Raw genomic sequence first — 20,666 nt, forward strand, 5'->3', positions numbered from 1 at the left:
TTGCCTACACTGAGGCCCACGTGCAGTATATCAAGTGGCATAAATAATCAAGGGGGCTCACTGCTCTTCTGGTGCCAGCAATCACCTTGACTGGGATATCAATGTGTTAGAGTGACTGCTGCCATCATATTCACAACTTAACCACAACCAAAAGGAACTTATCAAAGCACTGCCAGGTGGTGGAACAAATACCTTACCTGACTGGTAAAAAAGAGGGAACCCTTGGAAGTTCCTGAGGACATAGATACTGCAAGTGATATGAGATTTAGGAAGTTGAGAGGCTGCTTTTGTCTTACTGAACTTGTGCTGCAATGTCATTAGGACTTGAAACTCTACCTCTTTTCTGATGCCACTCGCTTCTACTTCCAATAATCATAGGTAGGTGGTGGCACAAGTATCTGGAATGCACAGGGGACGTGGCTCCGCCTCTTCTTGTGTCCTTGAGGCAGGTCATAGGATGACTTGTGTGTGCTATGTTAAGGTTGTGTGGTTTATTCTAAGTAGGGCTGTACATCGATTAAAACCTTCAACTACATGATTGATCGCGATTAAAATTTTCTATCGTGCCATCACATATAGTGTCCCCCTCACATTTTCACCTGTATAGTGCAAAATATAGACTGCAGTTGTAAATTCTCAAAACTGGCATACGTACTTCAGTTACTAAAAAGAAAAAAAAATAATTTCTCTTACCTTTGTTGTCTGTTGATCTCATTTTTCTAATTATCTTATTCCTTGTATCTGGTTCTGTTCCTCTGTCTGTGCTTTGAACTCTATTTTCAGGGCCTCCTCTCTCCTCACTATTTCTTTTCTCTCCGCTCTTCTTCATTTCTTCCCCTATAACATCTTTCACATTCAACTTTCTGCCACTTTTCTTCCTCCTTTTTTACCTAAGAAGAAATCCTGGATGCCCCTCAAACGCATCGAAGATTGCCCAGGCTCAGTACTTTTGGCACTCCCTTCAGCTTGGCTACTAACAGAGTTCTACAGCTTTGTCAAATTGCAGAGTCTGCAAACTCCATAAGAATGTGCACACCTCTGGTATGATGGAAAGGCCTTAGATCCTTTTTCTTGCCCTACACAAAAACAGCTTGAATAATCTTCTATACCTTTGAGTAAATGCTCAGGTAAAGCTGATAGGACTGTATGAAGGAGGCAAGCATAGAGGCCTGTTAAAGCTTTGTTTTGAACCAGTGAAAAGGAAGTTCACAGGGACAAATGGCTCTCACCTCCTAGTGATTATTGGCCAAGAGGCTTCTGCCACTAAACAATGACCTTGGGCTCCTACCCAGTGAATGGGCTCCCCAGCTGCTGAGACTGACAACTGTCATCCTCAAGGTCCAGTCCAGTGTTTCCAGATTCATCCTTCACCTTAGATTTGATGACTGAATCCACCATGAAACACTGCAGAAATTAAAAATGGCAGCAGTTCCTCACATAATGTGCCACCTCAACTGTTGGAGCTCTTTCTGAACCCAGCAACACAGTTCAAATCTTCACATCACAGTCAATTGCTAAGTTAGCACCAATCTCAGGAGCCATGCTAGTATTTTCATCTTTACACACCCGTTTTGAGGACATGCTCTCCTTGTGGCCTACACTACCCATCAGCCAAGCACTTCCAACCACTCCAGCACACTACAGGGCCTGCAAACGTTCACCCATCTTCCCCTCATACTGAGGCCTCTCTCTGCTCCTGGCTGCTGCAGTGAAACAAAGAAGAAAATCCAATACAGCAGGGTTGTCCAACCTCAGTCCTCGAGAGCCACAATCTAGTTTTCATAATTTCCCCAATGAATATGCATGAGATCTATTTGCATGCACTGCCTCCATGTATGCGAACAGATCTCATGCATATTTATTGCGAATGCGAGGAAGAGGGTTGGTTCGTAGCCCGTCGAATTATGTGCTGCAAGAAGAGACTGTTCATCATTTACTGGCACTTTGTAAAGTTGAACACAGTTCTGGACTGTGAATGAACTTTCACTTGAAAGTGTTGGTGCTATGAATTAACATTTGTATAACATCAGCTCAAGTGCTGAAGACCAGATGGCTGATCTGCAGCAAGGTTTTCTCTGCAATTGCTTGAGATATGATTCTATGTTGAGCTGATGGTTGCAGATTTTTTGCATATATTCATATGCTGGAGCAGTAATTATCCAGATCTGTGTGCTGTGTGATTCTGTGTGAATGTGATATGCATGGTATTTGGGAACAGTGGGGAGAATATTGGGTTTTATAAAGGAATTTATATTTTGTATAATAGCACTATAATAGTGTTTAAATAAAGCTTTTTTTGAATAGTATTTTAAGAGTGGATAGTGGTTACAAAGTGTAGCATTATCTGTGTGTAACTAGATTGCAATTAGGTTTCTCATTTGTGTTAGGATGTATATTTATTGGGGAAATCCTGAAAACCTGACCTGGCAAAAGCCGAGGTTGGACACCCCTGTGCTACAGTCTTAGTCCTACTGATGCATTTAAGAGACCCATCTCAAGAGTGGGGGGGGGGGGGGGGGGGGGGGGAGGAAGACCAAGTCACACGAAGTCAAAAGCTGCACCCCCCCTTCCGCCAGGAGCATCAATTGGGGGGGGGGGGGGGGGGGAGGAACCTGGGTCAACCAGGTTTAAGTGCCCAGTTACATGGTTCAGCTGGTCCAAGCCAATATTTTTTTTGTTGCTAATAGGCAAGAAATCCAGTTGTAAGCCAATTACTAACTAACTCGCTCCCCTAGGTAAGGCCTTTCAGACGAGATCCAAACTGCACAGCCTCTATTAGAGATTAAGATATACTGACTGGCTAGAGACTACACAGAAAAAATAAGATGACATCAGTGATTCTCAGTCTCCATCTCCTGGCATGAGAGTGTATACCCACATGTCTGGACTGATCTGGAGAACAAGAGGGAAAAGGGAAAGGGAAATGGGACTTGATATACCGCCTTTCTGAGGTTTTTGCAACTACAATTAAAGCGGAATCTATATTTGTTTTAATACAAGTGTGATCAATGGAAGGACAATAGAAAAATAAAATTGGTACACACACACACGAACACACACATTACCTGTGCTTACTGCAATGCTCATACTTTTTCTCATCTGTAAACCAGGAGCTGATTGGGTTTGCATGGCAACAAATTCCACTTGCCTTGGCGACTGCTGAGTGCTACTAGTTGTCATTTTAGTAGAAGCCGGCTGAAGAGTTTGAGCTTCCAACAAGCGCTGAATCTGTAATTGTTTAAAAAAAACAAGCAAGCGTAACAACTTCGTACATTCAGAGGATAGAAAGATTTATGAAATCCGATGGACTGGAGGATCTCAGACAGCATAGTTTTACTACAGGTAGGTCTTAGACAAATCTGATTAATTTATTTGTCTGGGTGAACAGGCTGCTAGATCAAGGGAGAGACTAGATATGGTATACTTGGACTTCAGCAAATCCTTTGACAAGGATCCGCAGAGGTGACTTGTAAATAAACTGAGTGGTCTCAATATGGGCGTAAAAATGACTGGGTTAGAAATTAGTTGAATGGAAGGCGACAAACGGTAGTGGTAAATGGAGTTCATTCTGAGAAAAGGGAGATTGCCCAGTGCTGTGCTCCAATCTATTCTTGGCCAGTTCCATTTTAGTACACGATATTGGAGAAGGGCTGTCTGGAAAGGTTTGCTTCATTGCGGACAATACCAAAATCTGCAATAGAGTAGATATCTCTGATGGTGTGAAAAACATGAGAAGGGATCTAGAAGAGTTTGGTTTAGAATTTGGCAGTTAAAATGGAAAAAAAAGGCAGCAGCACGCATTTGAACTGCAAAAGCCCAAGGGAGCAGTATAGTACCAGTGGTGAAATACTTGGGTGCCCAAAGATCAGTAGGACTTCGGGGTCATCATATCTGATAATCTGAAGGTGGCTAAACTACTACTACTACTTGACATTTCTAAAGCGCTACTAGGGTTACGCAGCGCTGTACAATTTCAGTAATAATGGCAAAAATAAGAAGGATGCTTGGGTGCACAAGGAGAAGACGATGAGCTGGAAAAAGGAGAAGGTGATATGTACACACCGTAGAGGCACTAATACTCCCACTACAATTCTAGAGACCATACCTTCATTTAAAAAAAAAAAAATCCAGGATGGAATCAGTCCAAGAAGTGCCTACAAAAGTGGTCAGTGGTCTTTGCAAAGTGTATGGGGACAAAGATCTCCATCATGAGCAGACTGGACAGACCAAATGGTCTTTACCTGCCATCATTTTCCCTTTCTATATTTCATTGAAGGGTACCAATATATTTTAAAATGAATTACAGCAGAAAATTTCACAAAATAGGGCAGTAGTAAGGCTCTCTAGCATTTGTCAACCATTATCATTCATTGATTTTGACAGGTGGCAATGCCCACTTCCGGTCATCAGCCAATCAGAATTGAGGACCTGCCTAGGCCATGCCCACACCCGTCTGACATCATCAGATGTCATAGCCCACACCCAGTTCCACCATATTTGCATAACCCATCCATTTGGGTGACATCACAGAAGTCATGCTATAACTACACCCAGTTTACACCCCTTTTCAAAGATCACGGCGAGGGCCTCTAGGCCTAAAGATGTCCATGATATCAATACTGCACGTCATACAAAACACAGTTCCTTTAGCAAAGACTACCCCTAACCCCCCACCAATCCCAGCAGGCAAGGTCATGTCAAAGAAATGTATAGCAGCTTCCCTTTATAAAAGGATTTTTAATCTAAGAAGCATTGTGTAAAATACAAGCAGGCACAAATGTTAGCAAATAAACTTAAGTAAAACATATACAAAAGCTCTCTCTCTATTATATATATACTAGTAAAAAAGGCCCGTTTCTGACACAAATGAAACAGGCGCTAGCAAGGTTTTCCTCGGAGTGTGTATGTTTGGGAGAGTGTATGTGAGAATGACTGTTTGAGAGTCAGAGTGAAAGTGTGAGTGTGTGAGAGAGAAAGTGAGTCTGGGTGTGAGTGTGTGCAAGTGTGTATGTGAGACACAGTGTGAGAGAGAGTGTGTGTGTGTGGGCGAGAGAGAGAGTGTGTGTGAGACACAGATTCTCTGTGAGAGTGAGTGTATGAGACCAAGCGAGTGTGTGAGTGACTGTGTGGCACATAGAGAGTGAATGTGATACAGTGTGAGACAGAGTGTGTGAGAGTGAGAGTCAGAAAGACATTGTATATGAGAGAGAGAGAGTGTGAGCCCTGCCCTCCCAATCCATGCCCATCTGTCCCCTGCCCCCTCCATTCATCCTTTTCCAGCAATTCCCCTCTCTCCCTGAGCCCTGCCCTCCCAATCCATGCTCATCCATGCTCCTCTGTCACCTGTCCCCTCCATTCATCCCTATCCAGCAATTCCCCTCTCTCCCTTAGGCCTGCCCTGCAATCCATATCCATACATGCCCATCTGTCCCCTGCCCCCTCCATTCATCCCTTTCCAGCAATTCCTCTCTCCCCGAGCCTTGCCCTCCCAATCCATGCCCATCCATGCTCCTCTGTCCCCTGCCGCCTCCATTCATCCTTTTCCAGCAAGTCCCCTCTCTCCCTTCCATGACCCCCCCTCGCATCCATGCTCCTCTCTCTCCCATGTCCCAGCCTGGCCCGCCCTCTTCTCCCCCCCCCTTCGCATCCATGCCCCCCCCTTCGCATCCATGCTGTCGTTTCTCCCCTGCCCTCCCGCTCCCATTGTTCTAATTTACTGGCCACCCTCTTCTCTCCCCCCAACATCCCTTTTTTTTTTTTCTTCTTTTTAAATTTACCTCCGTGGCGGTTCCGGCAGCGAAGTGTCAGGGAAGGAGGCGGTGCTCCCGTCTAGCTTTCCCTTCGCTGTGTTCCGCCTTCTTTTGACGTCATCCTTGACGTCAGAAGAAGGCGGAACACAGCGAAGAGAAGGCTAGACGTCGGGAGCGCCGCCTCCTTCCCTGACGCTTCGCTGCCGGATTTGTTTGGTTTTTTTTTTTTCCGCCCTCGACGTCATGACGTTTGACGCGAGGGCGGGGCAGAGACGGCTGGCTGGCTTGAAGGCTTCACACCACGAATCCACGAACCCTTCAGCCTGGGAGTGACGTCAGATGGCTTCAGAACGTTGTCCTCAGAACGTTGAGGGTGCGTTTTATTATATTAGAGAGATATATATATATATATTTTTTTTTTTTTTTTTTTTTTTAGTACAATCCAAAAGGTGTGTGGACATAAATCCCCCTCCTCTCACAGCCCTCCTGTTTCAAGGCAGCTGTAACAGTTTCCCTGTCTGTGTGACTTCAATCAGGCTACTCTGTTCCTCCTCCTCCTCTTCCCAGAGACCAGTGGCATAGCCAGACAGCCAGTTTTGGGTGGGCCTGAGCCCAAAGTGGGTGGGCACAAAATTTTCTCTGCTCCGCCCTCCCTCCACCACTATACCCACCCTTTCTCCCTCCTCTCCACCCCTATGCCTACCATTTCTCCCCCTCCCCATCTATTCCCTCTGTATGCAGCATGTGTCCCTCCCCTCCACCTCATACACAGCCAAGACTTCTCCCTTCCTCACCCCTCCACCCCTTTGCTGCTTCTCCCTCACCCACCAACCAAGCCTCATCTTTCCATCTTCCCTTCCCCCTGTGCAGCTGCTGTGTTCCCCCCCCCCCGTCTTCCCTCCCCCATGCGACATCTTTCCCCCCCCCCCCCCCCCCGTGCAGCTGCAGCATCTCACCCTCCTTGCAGGCCCGCCCAGCAGCAAAGTTCCTGACGGCGATTCCAGTCGCAGCGATTCCCACACGCTGCCTGCAGGCTGCTGCTCAACAATCTCCTCGCGCTACTAAGCGCTAACCCGGAAGTCTCTCCTGCAGAGGAGAGACTTCCGGGTTAGCGCTTAGTAGCGCGAGGAGATTGAGCGGCAGCCGGCAAGCAGCATGTGGGAATCGCTGCGACTGGAATCGCCGTCAGGAACTTTGCTGCTGGGCAGGCCTGACCCGAAATTGGGTGGGCCCAGGCCCACCCGTGGCTACGCCCCTGCCAGAGACAGATGTTTTCTTGCACATGGGAGGCCAAGACAGCGAGGGGATCCCCTAGATGTAAGAAGCAATTTTTCCAACTATGAAATTCTTATCTACAGTTTCTCTGTCCTCAGAGTCGCAGCCTAATTGTGAACACGATGTAAAGGATGGCTCTTTATGAGCCATCCGGTGTTGAAAGTCTCAGTGTAGAGATATTGGGGGGGGGGGGGAGGTATAACAGGGGGGCAGAGGGGAATGGAGGAGTAAATTAGGGAAATTGAATTTGTTTAACACCAGGGAAGGTTGAAACCTAGAAAGGCCTTGATCCTTCCTCGTTTGAGATTAAGAATAGGGTTAATTGAATGTAGAATGTTGTGATTGGAACCAGCAGCCAGATCATTCAATAGAGTGGTAAACTGGATGAATTTGGACTTAGTCTTGGAAGGAAGGAAGGATAAGTGTAGTAGGTGAGCACAATGTATGGTAATAATAAATGGATAAACTTAAAATAGTTATAAAGGTGTTTCTGTTCATGCCTTTTGGTGGGAAAGGGAAATTAGGGGATTGGAAGGGGAGGGAGGCACAGGGGTTTAAAATGAAAAGTGGATGATGACCTTGTTGTAAATAGATTATCCGCAGGTTTTGTTGGAAACAGGATACTGGGCTTGATGGACCTTTGGTCTGTCCCAGTATGGCAACACTTATGTACTTATGTGGCACTCAAAAATCTCACAAGAGACATAGGAAAGAGCTATGAAAGGCTCCACATAAAAGTAATCATATTGAAGCAAACAGAAATGCTGCTACCGACATTCTCTCAGTTGTCATGCTTTCGAGAACATAAGCAGTAGAGCATCACCTGAGGTTTACTTGTGGTTTGTAATACTTTTGTTTCATCTTGTTCAATTAGTTAACTTAATGGTACACAGAAAAAAAACACTGAAACCCAAGAGAGTGTAGAAACCACTGTACAAGGATGCTGTTTTCATGTGACCACAGTTTAAGCTAGCTCCACAGATCCACCTCTTCCCCTCTCCTCTTTCTGTCTACCTCATTAGAAAAAAAAAAAATCCATTGAGTTGTGGTACTGCAAGGATAGTTCTTTTAGCAGCAATACATGCATCAGCACATGTGGTGAGTATTTGCCCAGTGTGACATTTGCCCAGATGCGTGACACTAGTTCTCAAGTTTTGCATTTGCCTCACCATAAGTTTTGCACTTAAGGTATAGTAAATTGCAAATCTCCTTTTCTCATAGCGCACAATGTCATTTAAGAAAGCATTAAAAAAAAAAAAAGTTTCAGTAGATCAGTGCATAACCACAGAATTCATGGGCACAAAAGGATAGCAATGAAGCTACCTGTGCAAAGAAACAGCTTTCATGAGACAGCAGTAGCATGCTTATATTGGATAGCACTGTGATTTTTTTTTTTTTTTAATGAGCAATAAAGCTCCTGCCCCAAAGAGGCCACTAGACTACCACAGCAATTAAAGGTGGGCCTGGAGAGGGCCTTTGGGTGGTCAGGGGGGCCGGCTGGCTCAACAGAACTGGCTCTCTTCTGGTGGGACGGGAGAGTGTGAGCATATCACAGGGTTTGTCTTGGCAGGCAGGCCCTAAACATATACATTTTTGAAGTCTAAAGATCTAGTTTTGAATTATGACCCAAGGATGCTAGTGGCTGAAAAAACAAAAATATCCATCCAGCAAAAAAGGCATTATCAGGATCAAAGCCCAATGGCTCATAGAGAGCCATGTGCTTAAAACAATTCAGAGGGTTATATATGTATGTGTGTCTATTTCCAGTCAATAAAGACATTTCAGTAGTATAAAATGCTTTATTCCAAAACCCCCCATAAGCTGCCATATTTTTTCACCTGACCTTGCCTGCCTAGATGAGTAAGGGGTGCTGCTGTGGGGTCAGTCTCTGTTAGAGGAGAGGAGAGGGGGCACTGTTTTGTATGCCTTGTGCCATAGCCCCCAAACGAAAAGCTGGCTATGCATCTATGGCTGTGTGAAATTCTGCTCTGGAATTCTGAAACTAGTGTCTTGTCTCCCCTGACAGGGGCACTTCAGCATGCTATTAAAAACAATACCTTTTAAAACAGCAACACGAGACAGTTTTGTAAGAAAACATCTGTCTCGGGGAAGAGGAGGAGCAGCCTCATTGTGCTCCCACAGACATGGAAACTGTTACTCTGCCTTGAAACAGAAGGGTTGTGAGAGGAGCAGGGGGAGGAGTCAATAGGGTCATACTGTACTGCTGATTTATGTCCACACCCCTTGTGTATTAGAAAAAAAAAATTTGCTAATATTTGTGCCTGCTTGTATTTTACACAACGCTGCTTAGGTTAAAATCCTTGTATAAAGAGAAGCTGCTATACATTTTATTCATGTGACGTTGCTGGTCTGGATGGAGAGGGGGAGGTGCGGGGGTAGTCTTCTTTGCTAAAGGTTATGCATGACTTGTACCATATTGATTAAAACATTAATTGTGTTAAAAGTATGAGAAAAGTTTGTAAAACCAGTAGGTTTGTTTTAAAAATTCAGTACAGCATTTTTTCTAATGGGCTGGCTGCAGAAAGGAGGGGGTTGGGGGGGGGGGGGAGGTGTGGATTCTCTCACACAGTACCAGGGGCGTAGCCAGCCTTCCGTGGGTGAGGGGTCCAGAGCCCGGGGGGAGGGGGCACATTTTAGCCCTCCCCCCGGCGCCGCCCCCCCCACCGCCGAAATTGCCGCCCCCCTCCCACCGCGACCCCGCCGCCGCTGCAGCCTACCTTTACTTTTGCTGGCGGGGGATCCCACTCCCCGCCAGCCGACGTCTTCTTCTTAGTCACTTCCCGCTCTTCAATTTGTTTGCTGACGTCCTGCACGTAATTGTACGTGCAGGACGTCAGACTCAGAGAACAGAACTGTTCTCTGAGTCTGACGTCCTGCACGTACAATTACATGCAGGACGTCAGCAAACAAATTGAAGAGCAGGAAGGACTGAGAAGACGTCGGCTGGCGGGGAGTGGGATTCCCCGCCAGCAAAAGTAAAGGTAGGCGGCGGCGGGGGCGGGTTCGCCGGGAGGGGGGTCCTGGGGTGAATCTGCGGGGGCCCCACGTAGCTACGCCACTGCACAGTACAGCACATTGCTCCATCAGCTAGGTTTAATCTGGGAAGAGGGGGGCTTGCTGTCTTAAAAAATCAAACAGCTCTTTTTTGCTGCTAATCCTGTATGTGACACGATGCATCCATTAGTCGCCACCATCTTGGAAAAAGGGCGTGGCCTGGCCAGAGTTATGATGTCCTGTTGCATCACCAAAAGAGGGTAAAAATGGGTTGGGTTATGGAAATAAGATGGGGCTAGGGCAGGATTATGCAAAAGAGGTGGGGTGTAGGCATGGCCTAGGTGGATCCTTGATTCTGATTGGCTGCCATGACTGGAAGTGGATGTGGCCACCTGTCAAAATTGATTAAAGAATTAATGGCTGACAATTAGTAGTGCACCTTACTACTTAGGGCTTTATGGGCCCCCTTGTTAATTTTGTTGACTAGGAAATATTAGTTGATTACTTTCTTACTGCAATTATATGAAGTACCTTAGCTTCCATTTCAGTGAGCAAGAACACATCTTTCAGATGCCTTAGAAAGAGGGGTAAAAAATTATTTGTTTTGTACTAGGAAAAATATTTAGGGGCCTAGAAAAAGAAAACTACAACAAAAACGGGACCTTAAAAAGCCATAACTGCCTTCCAAACTAGTGAGTTGATGCAAAACATATTCCAAAATGACTTTTAAAAGTTACACTTAGTCCTAGGACAGCAACACCACATCTTGGACAGGTCACTGGAAGAATACACGCAGTTCTAAGTTACAATTTTCAGACATCTCTACACTAAGACTTTCCTCTATTTTTTTAGATTTTCCCTTTAATTTAGTTTTATCCATTATTTTCTTAAATTTTCTGTCAGTTTTATGGTATTAGAAAAGGTTGCTAAACCTCTGCTGGGAAGAGGTAAGGCTGTTTAGCACTAAAACAAAGAGAAAAAAGTCCCATATGAAGTGCTCATTCCAAACCCCCCTAAATCCATCTTATTTGCACTGGACTTAAGAGGATTTTGAAAATAAGCCCTTCATATGGTTCCTCACCTTCCCAATACAACAGCTATGGATTCGCTTATGACAGACTCCTCTACTTCACTGAAACTAGGAGCAAGATAAAAAAAAAAAAAAAAAAAAAAAAAAAAGAACTACCCTGGGCTAGAAACCATATAGGTACAATAAGTTTTTGTACGACCGCACCTGGAGTATTGTGTTCAGTACTGGTCTCCGTATCTCAAAAAAGATATAGTAGAATTGGAAAAGGTACAGCGAAGGGCGACGAAAATGATAGTGGGGATGGGACAACTTTCCTATGAAGAGAGGCTGAGAAGGCTAGGGCTTTTCAGCTTGGAGAAGAGACGGCTGAGGGGAGATATGATAGAAGTGTATAAAATAATGAGTGGAATGGATCGGGTGGATGTGAAGCGACTGTTCACGCTATCCAAAAATACTAGGACTAGAGGGCATGAGTTGAAGCTACAGTGTGGTAAATTTAAAACGAATCGGAGAAAATTTTTCTTCACCCAACGTGTAATTAGACTCTGGAATTCGTTGCCGGAGAACGTGGTACGGGCGGTTAGCTTGACGGAGTTTAAAAAGGGGTTAGATAGATTCCTAAAGGACAAGTCCATAGACCGCTATTAAATGGACTGGAAAAATTCCTCATTTTTAGGTATAACTTGTCTGGAATGTTTTTACGTTTGGGGAGCGTGCCAGGTGCCCTTGACCTGGATTGGCCACTGTCGGTGACAGGATGCTGGGCTAGATGGACCTTTGGTCTTTCCCAGTATGGCACTACTTATGTACTTATGTACTTATGTACTTCATTATGAGGGCTGTATGGTAAAGATCAGCATACATGCTAACTTGGCCCATTTGCAAATCGTGTTAGAACGCACGTGCAGCTATAATAGGTAACAAAATAAAGCAATACCTTACTATTGTATGTACTTGATACATTTCAATAGCTTTCAGGTTTAAAAACATAAATGAGCATTTAGTGGGTTTCCTCTTCTTTCTTCCTAACCTGCAGTTATCTTCTACCCTGGAGAAAGCATGGCTGTTCTGTTTAGTCTGCTTCAATAAGCAGAAATATAGGTCAACAACAAAGCGACAAACTTTTTATTGGACTCAATACATTGGTTCATTCTATTTTGAGCTGATGAAGGCAGTAAAATTCTTTAAAAAAAGTCAAATGTAGTAAGTTTATCCAATAGCAGGGGATCCGCTTATATATATATATATATTTTTTGAGGACCTTTACTATCACACATCAAATGGAGTAACATAATAACTACACTACTTTAAAGTAGCTGAATTTGCAACTGAAAGTAATACTTTTAAAGAAGGGGAAAAAATCCTACACAGTAATCCAGTAACAACACTAAACCATGGATATCAGCTCTCCTTTTAACCTAAACTATAAGAACATTTATTCATATCTGTTAGTTTCCTTCCTTGAATCCTGCTAGGTCAGTCCACATGAATGAGTTATGTCCCTTCCTGACCAGCAGATGAAGGTACAGAAAACTGATTATCTCTTCCAGTGATATCACCTGTATAAGGATTGGTGCAGGCTGGAAATCCTCTGGTTATGCTTTTACCAAAGTTAAATAGGTGAGAACTAAATCCAGCCACTTGAAATTCCTTACAGAACCTAATTTTTTTTTTCAACCATCACAAACCCTCTGAACACCTCAAACTTCTCTTTGGAAACAAAAGGGAGGAAGCTTGCATCCCCATAACCCACAGTACTGTAGTCTTTGAGGTGCATCCTGGACTGGTCTACTACTACTACTTAACATTTCTAGAGCGCTACTAGGGTTACGCAGCGCTGTACAATTTAACAAAGAGAGACAGTCCCTGCTCAAAGAGCTTACAATCTAATAGACAAGTGAACGGTCGGTCCGATAGGGGCAGTCTGGATTCACTGAACGGTAAGGGTTAGGTGCTGAACGCAGCATTGAAGAGGTTGGCTTTAAGCAAAGACTTGAAGACGGGCAGGTCTAGCATGAATAAAAGGAAAGGACCCCACTCCCCTCTATTAGTAGCCTACGGGGTCTGCTACCAACATGCTACACTAGGCCAAAACCCACAGACTAAGACTTGGTGGCATATAGACTAAGCTCCTGATTCACGAAGATAAGGCCTGTGAACCAATCTCAGGAGCTAAGTGACCTGGAATTCAGTCTCAAGGGACACAGGCCATGCCCAACACCTTTGTCCTATTGCACCAGCCTACCTACCATATGCTAGAGGTGGAGAAATGTTGGAGAATTCCAGTCTGCATTAGCCCTTTCACAGGTGAGATCTCTGGAAGAGATCAGTATTTTTCTACCTCTATCAGCTGGTCAGGAAGGGACACAACCCATTGTATGGGCTGGTTTAGCAACGAGTGTTTTAATACATAAGACAGACATTTCTGTGAAACTATTAAAAAAAAGTGGCTTTCATGCAGAAAAACTGTTGAAATATATACTCGGAGGTAAAAATAACCTACATACCTGAGACTGAAGTATTTTTAGTTGCCTGTCCTGTTCTACCAAGAGTCTGTAGGCATCAGCAGATAATCCCATCATTCCATTATCCAGCCCTCCTATAGATGTAGGTGTATGTGTACATGCTGGGTATGCTGCGTAAGACTGCAAATTACAAGGGCTAACTTGGGAAGGCAGTCTACTTCCTGGTGACAGACTGCCACTGGGAGGAGAACAAGTTTCTATTCTTCCATGGCATCCTTGGTTGATTGGGCTACTTGTAGAACATACTTGATTACAGCACATATTTGGACATGCCAAGTTCTGCTGAAAAGCAGAATATGCATTGTCAGAAGAAACTTCAGAATGCCTTTCTGGAATATTAGGAGAGCCCATTTTGCGTATTCCTTGCCAAGCATTTGTTGCACTGTACTGGATGTGTCCATGATTTTGTGAACAGCCACAAACATGGGGAGGATGGCAAGTTGGTATGTGAGGGACTGACACCTCCATTTCTGTTCTAGGATTCTGAAGCTGAAGTGTGATACCTTGTGGGTGAGACTGTGGTGCAACAGCTGGAAGCTTAGAATTTGATATGGATGATCTTCTTACTGGAGGTGGCACCTTTCTTTGGATGGCTATAACATGGTTTGAACCAAGTCTCTCAGATGACAATCTGGGTTGGTGAACAGATGTATCAGGTGAGGATCCACTCTGAGGCGTTGAAGATGAAGATGAGCTGCAATTTTTTCTTACCTGAGGCCCGACTTTCCAACGAGGATTAGGCGCATGTAGTGGAGACTGTGTTTCTCTAAAAGGTTTCATAGCCGATATTTTGGGGTTTAATGAATTTGACAGTCCTTTCTTATTAGAAGTTGTAACTGTGTTGCTCCTGCCTTGGGGCTCATGGTCACCGTGCTGGTTTTGGTTGGATAGATTTCTTGATGCATTAGTATTTCTACCAGACTGGGGAACTAAAGTAAGTGGAATTTTACTATTTATAGTCTCTATGTGCTGAGGTACAGTTTTAGATTCAAAGCTGCCATCACAGATAAAGGAAAGTTCAGGAACAGATGGCTGAATTCTAGAAATCTAAATTAAAAAAAAAAAAAATCAGTTTAATTTTAGAACTGCAGAAGATACTTTATGATAAGTCTAAATGGGGAAGCAAACGTCCAAGGCCTACCAATTAAAACTAAGTTAACATTTTCTTGAACGTTTGAAAGCACCAAGCCTTATAAAATATATAGCATGCCAAAGAAACACGTATATTTGGTGCAGGACGTCAGACTCTCAGAAGCAGAAGCCTGCGCGGCCATATTGGTGATCTGCAAGGGCCGACTTCTACATGGAATAGCAACATTCCATGTAGAATCTCAAATAGTAGCAACAGTAGAGGAGTGGCCTAGTGGTTAGGGTGGTGGAACTGAGGAACTGAGTTCGATTCCCACTTCAGGCACAGGCAGCTCCTTGTGACTCTGGGCAAGTCACTTAACCCTCCATTGCCCCATGTAAGCCGCATTGAGCCTGCCATGAGTGGGAAAGCGCGGGGTACAAATGTAACAAAAAAAAAAAAAATACAAAATTTGCAGAAATGATAATGAAACAAAACAATGAATGTATGCACAGAATAAAATGCTTAAAATAGGGTTTTGATGAAAATCCTACAAAATTCTAGAATTTTATTTCTTAAAACATGTCACCACATTTTAGGGAAACTATGAGAAGAAATGATAACTCAATAAGGATACAACAACGACAACATCCCACACTCAAGGATGCTACACAAGTGAATCACAAGATTATGTACAGATGCAGGCAAATGCCAACTCACAGGACAAAAGGTTATATTATTAGTTCATTCATTGCAACTGGTTTTGTTTATGCATTACCTGTTGAGTCGATGGGTGAGGGCTAGGAGTTGGCCTTGGTGAAAAATCTTCATCTTCCACACCAGAATCGTGATCACTAACAGATAATGTATTTGGTGAGGAGCCTTGATGAACACTAGGATATAAACAACAAGTATGAAAAAAATCCAAACGTCTTCCATATATGGTAGTATATTAAAGAAAAACATTTTGCAGGCAGAAGCTTCAGTAGGATTCACTGATACTAGAAGAGTTCTGAAACGACCAGGACAGCAGAAGCTATGGGCTCGGCAGAAACACTCTAATGCCAGCTGGCGTAGGGTTTACAGCGTTAAGGGTGCCTTTGTTAGCTGTGCTATTTGCTGTGCATTACAGGAAATAGAAAACAGAGAAAAATGAAGGCAAAGAGCATGATTGCCCTCATCTGAATCCCTTCAACTACATTTGCATGCTTATTGCACTGTTCTTCAGCACGTGTGTTGATTCCCACGCTCCAAGCCTCTGCGCATTGTGCGCTTGTAACTGCAGGCGCTATTCCAGTACTAATGGCCTTGAGAGCCCGCATTTACTTCTGAGCATCAGGGCCTAAGTGCTTTGAAAATAAACCCCTATATCAGTGGTTCCCAAACCTGGTCCTGGAGGCACCCCAGCCAGTCAGGTTTTCAGGATATCCACAATGAATATTCATGAGAAATTTGCATGCACTGCTTTCACTGCATGCAAATCTCTCTCATGAATATTCATTATGGATATCCTGCAAACCTGACTGTCCGGGGTGCCTCCAGGACCAGGTTTGGGTAACACTGCCCTATATGTTTATCTAGTATACGCACATTGGCAAATAATGCTTTTGGTCATGAAAAAAAAAAAAAGGACACAAAGCAAGCTTTTTCTCATTGTAAGAATCAGTTTGTTGACTTAGGCAACTAGTACGGAGCCACTGGTTCCAGCAGTGCTTGCTTTATCTCGAAACCATGAGAAAAAAAATGCCTAGAGAACCGTTTGTTTCTGGTTATTACAATTCAGGATTCTGGTGTTTGTTTTGTTTTTTTTCAACTTTAGCTAACACATTGTGATTGGCTATTTTTCCTGTCTCCTGAGGGCTATCAATTTAATCCGTGGTAAAAGAAAGTTAAGATACTTACCTGTAGCAGGTATCCTCAGAGGACAGCAGGCCTTATAGTCTCACAATTTAGTAATGTGATTCCTTATTGCCCGGTCCGCAGCTTGTAACAAGCTAAAAGAAAAACAGAGCTTTACAGAACGCGAGAGTTGCTCCACAGCACATGCACAAGTGCCTTCCTGCCCACTGCGAGAGCGCGGTTACCGCAGTTAGATACTATAGCATAAAAAGACAAAGTAAATATAGGAGACAACTCCAAGGGGAGACAAGAGGGTTTGTGAGAATATAAGGCCTGCTGTCCTCAGAGAATACCCACTACAGGTACCTTCGCTTTCTCCGAGGACAAGCAGGCCATTAAATTCTCACAATTGGGTATACCTAGCATCCAGGCTCACTGAAAAACAACAAAAAACATTGGTCAATTGGACCTCGCAATGGCAAGGACATAACTCAGATTAAATAAACTATATACAAACTGTGGGAGAGTGCAGCATGGAACAGAATAAAATGGGCCTAGTGGTAGTGGTGGGGGGTGGAGTTGGATTCTAGACCCCAAACAGATTCTGCAAACACTGTCTGCCTGAATAGACTATTGCATCAGGTATCCTGCTCAAGGCAATAATGAGATGTGAACGTGTAGAAGGAAGACCACGTCACAGTCTTGCAAATTTCTTCAATGGAGATGGGCTACCGACGCAGCCATGGCTCTGACATTGTGAGCCGTGACATGACCCTCCACAGTCAACCCAGCCTGGGCATAAGTGAAAGAAATGCAATCTGCAAGCCAATTAGAAATAGTGTGTTTCCCGACAGCAACCCCCATCCTGTTGGGATCAAGTTGGGCAGACTCTCTGTGAGGCCTAGCCCGCTACATGTAGTAGGCCAAAGCTCGCTTGCAGTCCAAGGTGTGCAAGGTGCTCTCACCAGGATGGGCATGGGGTTGGGGAAAGAATGTTGGCAAGACAAATCGACTAGTTCAGATGGAACTCCAAAACCACCTTAAGCAGGAAGTTAGGGTGCGTGTGGAGGACTACTCTGTTACGATGAAACTTAGTAAATAAAAGTACATCCACTACTAGAGCCTGAAGATCACCGACTCTACAAGTTGAAGTTAACAGCCACCAAGAAAATGACCTTCCAGGTCAAGTACTTCAGATGGCAGGAATTCAGTGGCTCAAAAAGAGCTTTCATCAGCTGGGTGAGAACGACATTGAGGTCCCATGACACAGATGAGGTTTGACTGGGGGCTTTGACAGACGCAAACCTCTCATGAAGTGAACAACTAGAGGCTGTCCAGAGATGGGCATACCCTCTACACATTGATAAGCACCATTGCACTGAGGTGAACCCTTACAGAGTTGGTTTTAAGACCAGACTAGGAAAGATGTAGAAGGTATTCAAGCAGTCTGTGTAAAGCAAGAAAGGGGATCTAGGGCCTTGCCCTCACACCAGACAGCAAGCCTCCTCCATGTGAAAGAATACCACCACTTAGTGGAATCTTTCCTGGAAGCCAGCAAGACCCAGGAGACATCCTCTGACAGACCCAAGGAAGCAAATTCTAGGCTCTTGTCAGGCTTTGATGGCCATAGACTGAAGGTGGGGATGCAGAAGAGATCTCTCGTTTTGACTGATGAGGGTCAGAAAACACTCCTATCTCCTCGGTTCTTCAGAGATAACTCCAGAAGAGGACACCAGATCTGCCGCGGCCAGACCATGGTCCCGTGGTCTTGCATGAGTTTCAGCAATGTCTTCCCCACGAGAGGTATGGGAGGATATGCATACAAAAGACCTGTCCCCCCCCAACAAAGGAGGAAAGCATACGACGCTAGTCTCTCTTGGGCCTTATCAATGGCTTATCCAGGTCACAATAGATGTCGGCCCATAACAGCCACCGCCATCTGCTTGGCAGCCGAACGCATGAGGTCATATAGAGAGTTCACCAAATAAGCCAAATCCGACTCCAAAAAGGGAAAGTTGGTCAAGGTCTGGACCTCCTCTCCCAGCCAGGAGAGAGAAGCTCTCACTGCGTAGAAGCCGCAGATGGATGCCTGCAGAGAAAGAGCCAAGACCTCAAATGCCTGTTTCAACACAGCCTCCAACTTCCTATCTTGTACGTCCTTCAAGGCAATGCTTCCCCCCCCCCCCCCCCCCCCACAGGGAGCGTTGTGTTTTTGGTGACCACTGCCACAAATGCATCCACTTTAGAGAGCTTAAATTTATCCAGTTAAGTTTGCAGAACAGGGTAAAAGTGAGTCATGGCTTTCGTCACCCCAAGTTCCATCTCCGGCATGTTCCACTGCGCTGAAATGAGTTCCTCAATCGCCTCATGAACTGGGAAGACCTCCTAGTGCCAGCCATCTTAGGGTTAGCTGCTGCAGGAGCCAGGGACTCCTCCACAATAATACTGTGCCTGCAGTGCATTAATGATCAAGGAGGAAACTCTTCCTTATGAAATATACGCACGGCCGTGGGGAGCATCCAGCTCCGCGGCCAGCAGCTCCTCCTCTTCCAAATCCTCTCCCAGTGGAGACTATGCCAACATGGACAGCGCTGGTTCCGATAATGGGGGAGAGTGAGGGGCCAACGACCCCACCTCAGAAGCCAGCATCCAGGCGCTTGTTTTTCTGGAGTATCAAGACAGAGGCTGAGAAGCTCTTCCAAAAGCACCATGCCCATGAGTGAGGTGCCTACTGCTGAGACTTGATCAGGTATGACTGATGAAACAGAAGGACAAGTCAGGGGTAAATGGCTTCCCCAACTCCGCACTCCATGGGACTCTTGCTCCTATGTCAGCTGCCACTACGAGACCCAGTTCTACCATGAAAACAGCCCGGGCTGAGGAGGATTCGAGATGGCTGCTGGAGCCACGAGTCTGCAGCAAGGGAGAACACATGCAGGCATTTCCTGCACGGGAAACCACCATGCAATACACTGTCACCGTGGGATCCACCGCAGTCAATTCGGCACACCGCTCCACACAGAGCCTCAATGTTGCCCACAGCTTTCTGCAGCGGGAACAGTGCTTGCTGGGCTCTGCCAACACCTCCCTGGGAATCGCATGTTGTCGGGCTGTGCAGGCAGGAAAACAAAACTGAAAAGCACTCATCCCCCTCCACAGTGCTGCCTCTGCAGCCACAAAGAAACAGGCTGAAATGGTCCTCCGAAGACAACACACTGCAAGCGCTCCAGAGCCTCACCTCACTCCTCACACAAAGGAGATCAAAAGTGTTCTTTATTTACTTTTATATTTTTACTTTCTTGTTCCACAAAAGCTTGTCAGCAAGGCTTGCTCTGAGCAGATACTGAGCCAAAATTTTTTTAATGCATTGTGGAATTGAGGCAGAGGCCAGCTTAGCAGGACAGGGGTTCGGAGGACACCCAGGGTGGAGGAAGGACCTGGGGTGACCAGGTATGCCCCCTAAAGCACCTTCACACGCGACAAGCCCTAGACCAGGAGCAACGCCAAACAGAGTAAACTAGGAACTAACAGAAGGCTGTCCATCCGCTTGCTGAAGCTAGAGATATACTGACTTACTGGGAAGCTACCTGTCCTATATTACTGTGTTCAAGTCAGTGATCTTTTATCTCCACCTGCTGGTAGACAGACACAGCCTACTAGGTTCTGGATTCCTCTGCTGCCGATGACAAGTAACTACCTTATGAAGCTGCTGACAGCTATTCCCAAAGGTCTGCTCTGGGGCCTTCCCTCTGCCAGGTCCCATTTTCTGATGCGACTTTCTGTTTTTGAGAAGGTGGGACCTGACAGAGGGAAGGTCCCGAAGCAGGTCTGTGGGGATCGCTGTTGGTGGCTCCATAAAGTAGTGATACCACGGCAGGGGAAGACGACAGATGCCAGACCCGCAGGAGTGGTAATCACTGTCCCCGCAGGTTCAGTCTATCAATCCAGTGGCTCTATGGGCAGCAGCAAACACCGCTAAGCCACAACTTCTTCAAACTAGTTCAGTGTGATGTCTGTGAGGCTCCAAACAGCAGAAAAAAAATCCTCAACTTTACAGCTCTAACAGAGCTCTCTTTAGCTTCTTGCTGGTGAGATTATGAGGATATGGGGGAGGAGGTGAGGAATCTGAGCTATACCCCAGCTCCAAGGCAAATTGTCTTTTC

General features: G+C 45.2%; 1 protein-coding gene across 2 annotated transcripts in view; it reads right to left on the reverse strand.

Annotated features, from left to right (window-relative positions):
* STIL (STIL centriolar assembly protein) overlaps positions 1 to 20,666 on the reverse strand; it is a 114,182-nt gene that overhangs the window by 23,049 nt on the left and 70,467 nt on the right. For both annotated transcript variants that reach the window (XM_030206557.1, XM_030206556.1), the window contains 3 exons: positions 15,443 to 15,557; positions 13,578 to 14,642; positions 3,066 to 3,228 (listed from right to left, as the gene is read on the reverse strand). In XM_030206557.1, coding sequence (XP_030062417.1) covers positions 3,066 to 3,228; positions 13,578 to 14,642; positions 15,443 to 15,557 — 1,343 coding nt within the window. The remainder of the gene's footprint in view (positions 1 to 3,065; positions 3,229 to 13,577; positions 14,643 to 15,442; positions 15,558 to 20,666) is intronic.

Source organism: Microcaecilia unicolor, chromosome 6, assembly GCF_901765095.1.
Source record: "Microcaecilia unicolor chromosome 6, aMicUni1.1, whole genome shotgun sequence".
NCBI classification, from domain to species: domain Eukaryota; kingdom Metazoa; phylum Chordata; class Amphibia; order Gymnophiona; family Siphonopidae; genus Microcaecilia; species Microcaecilia unicolor.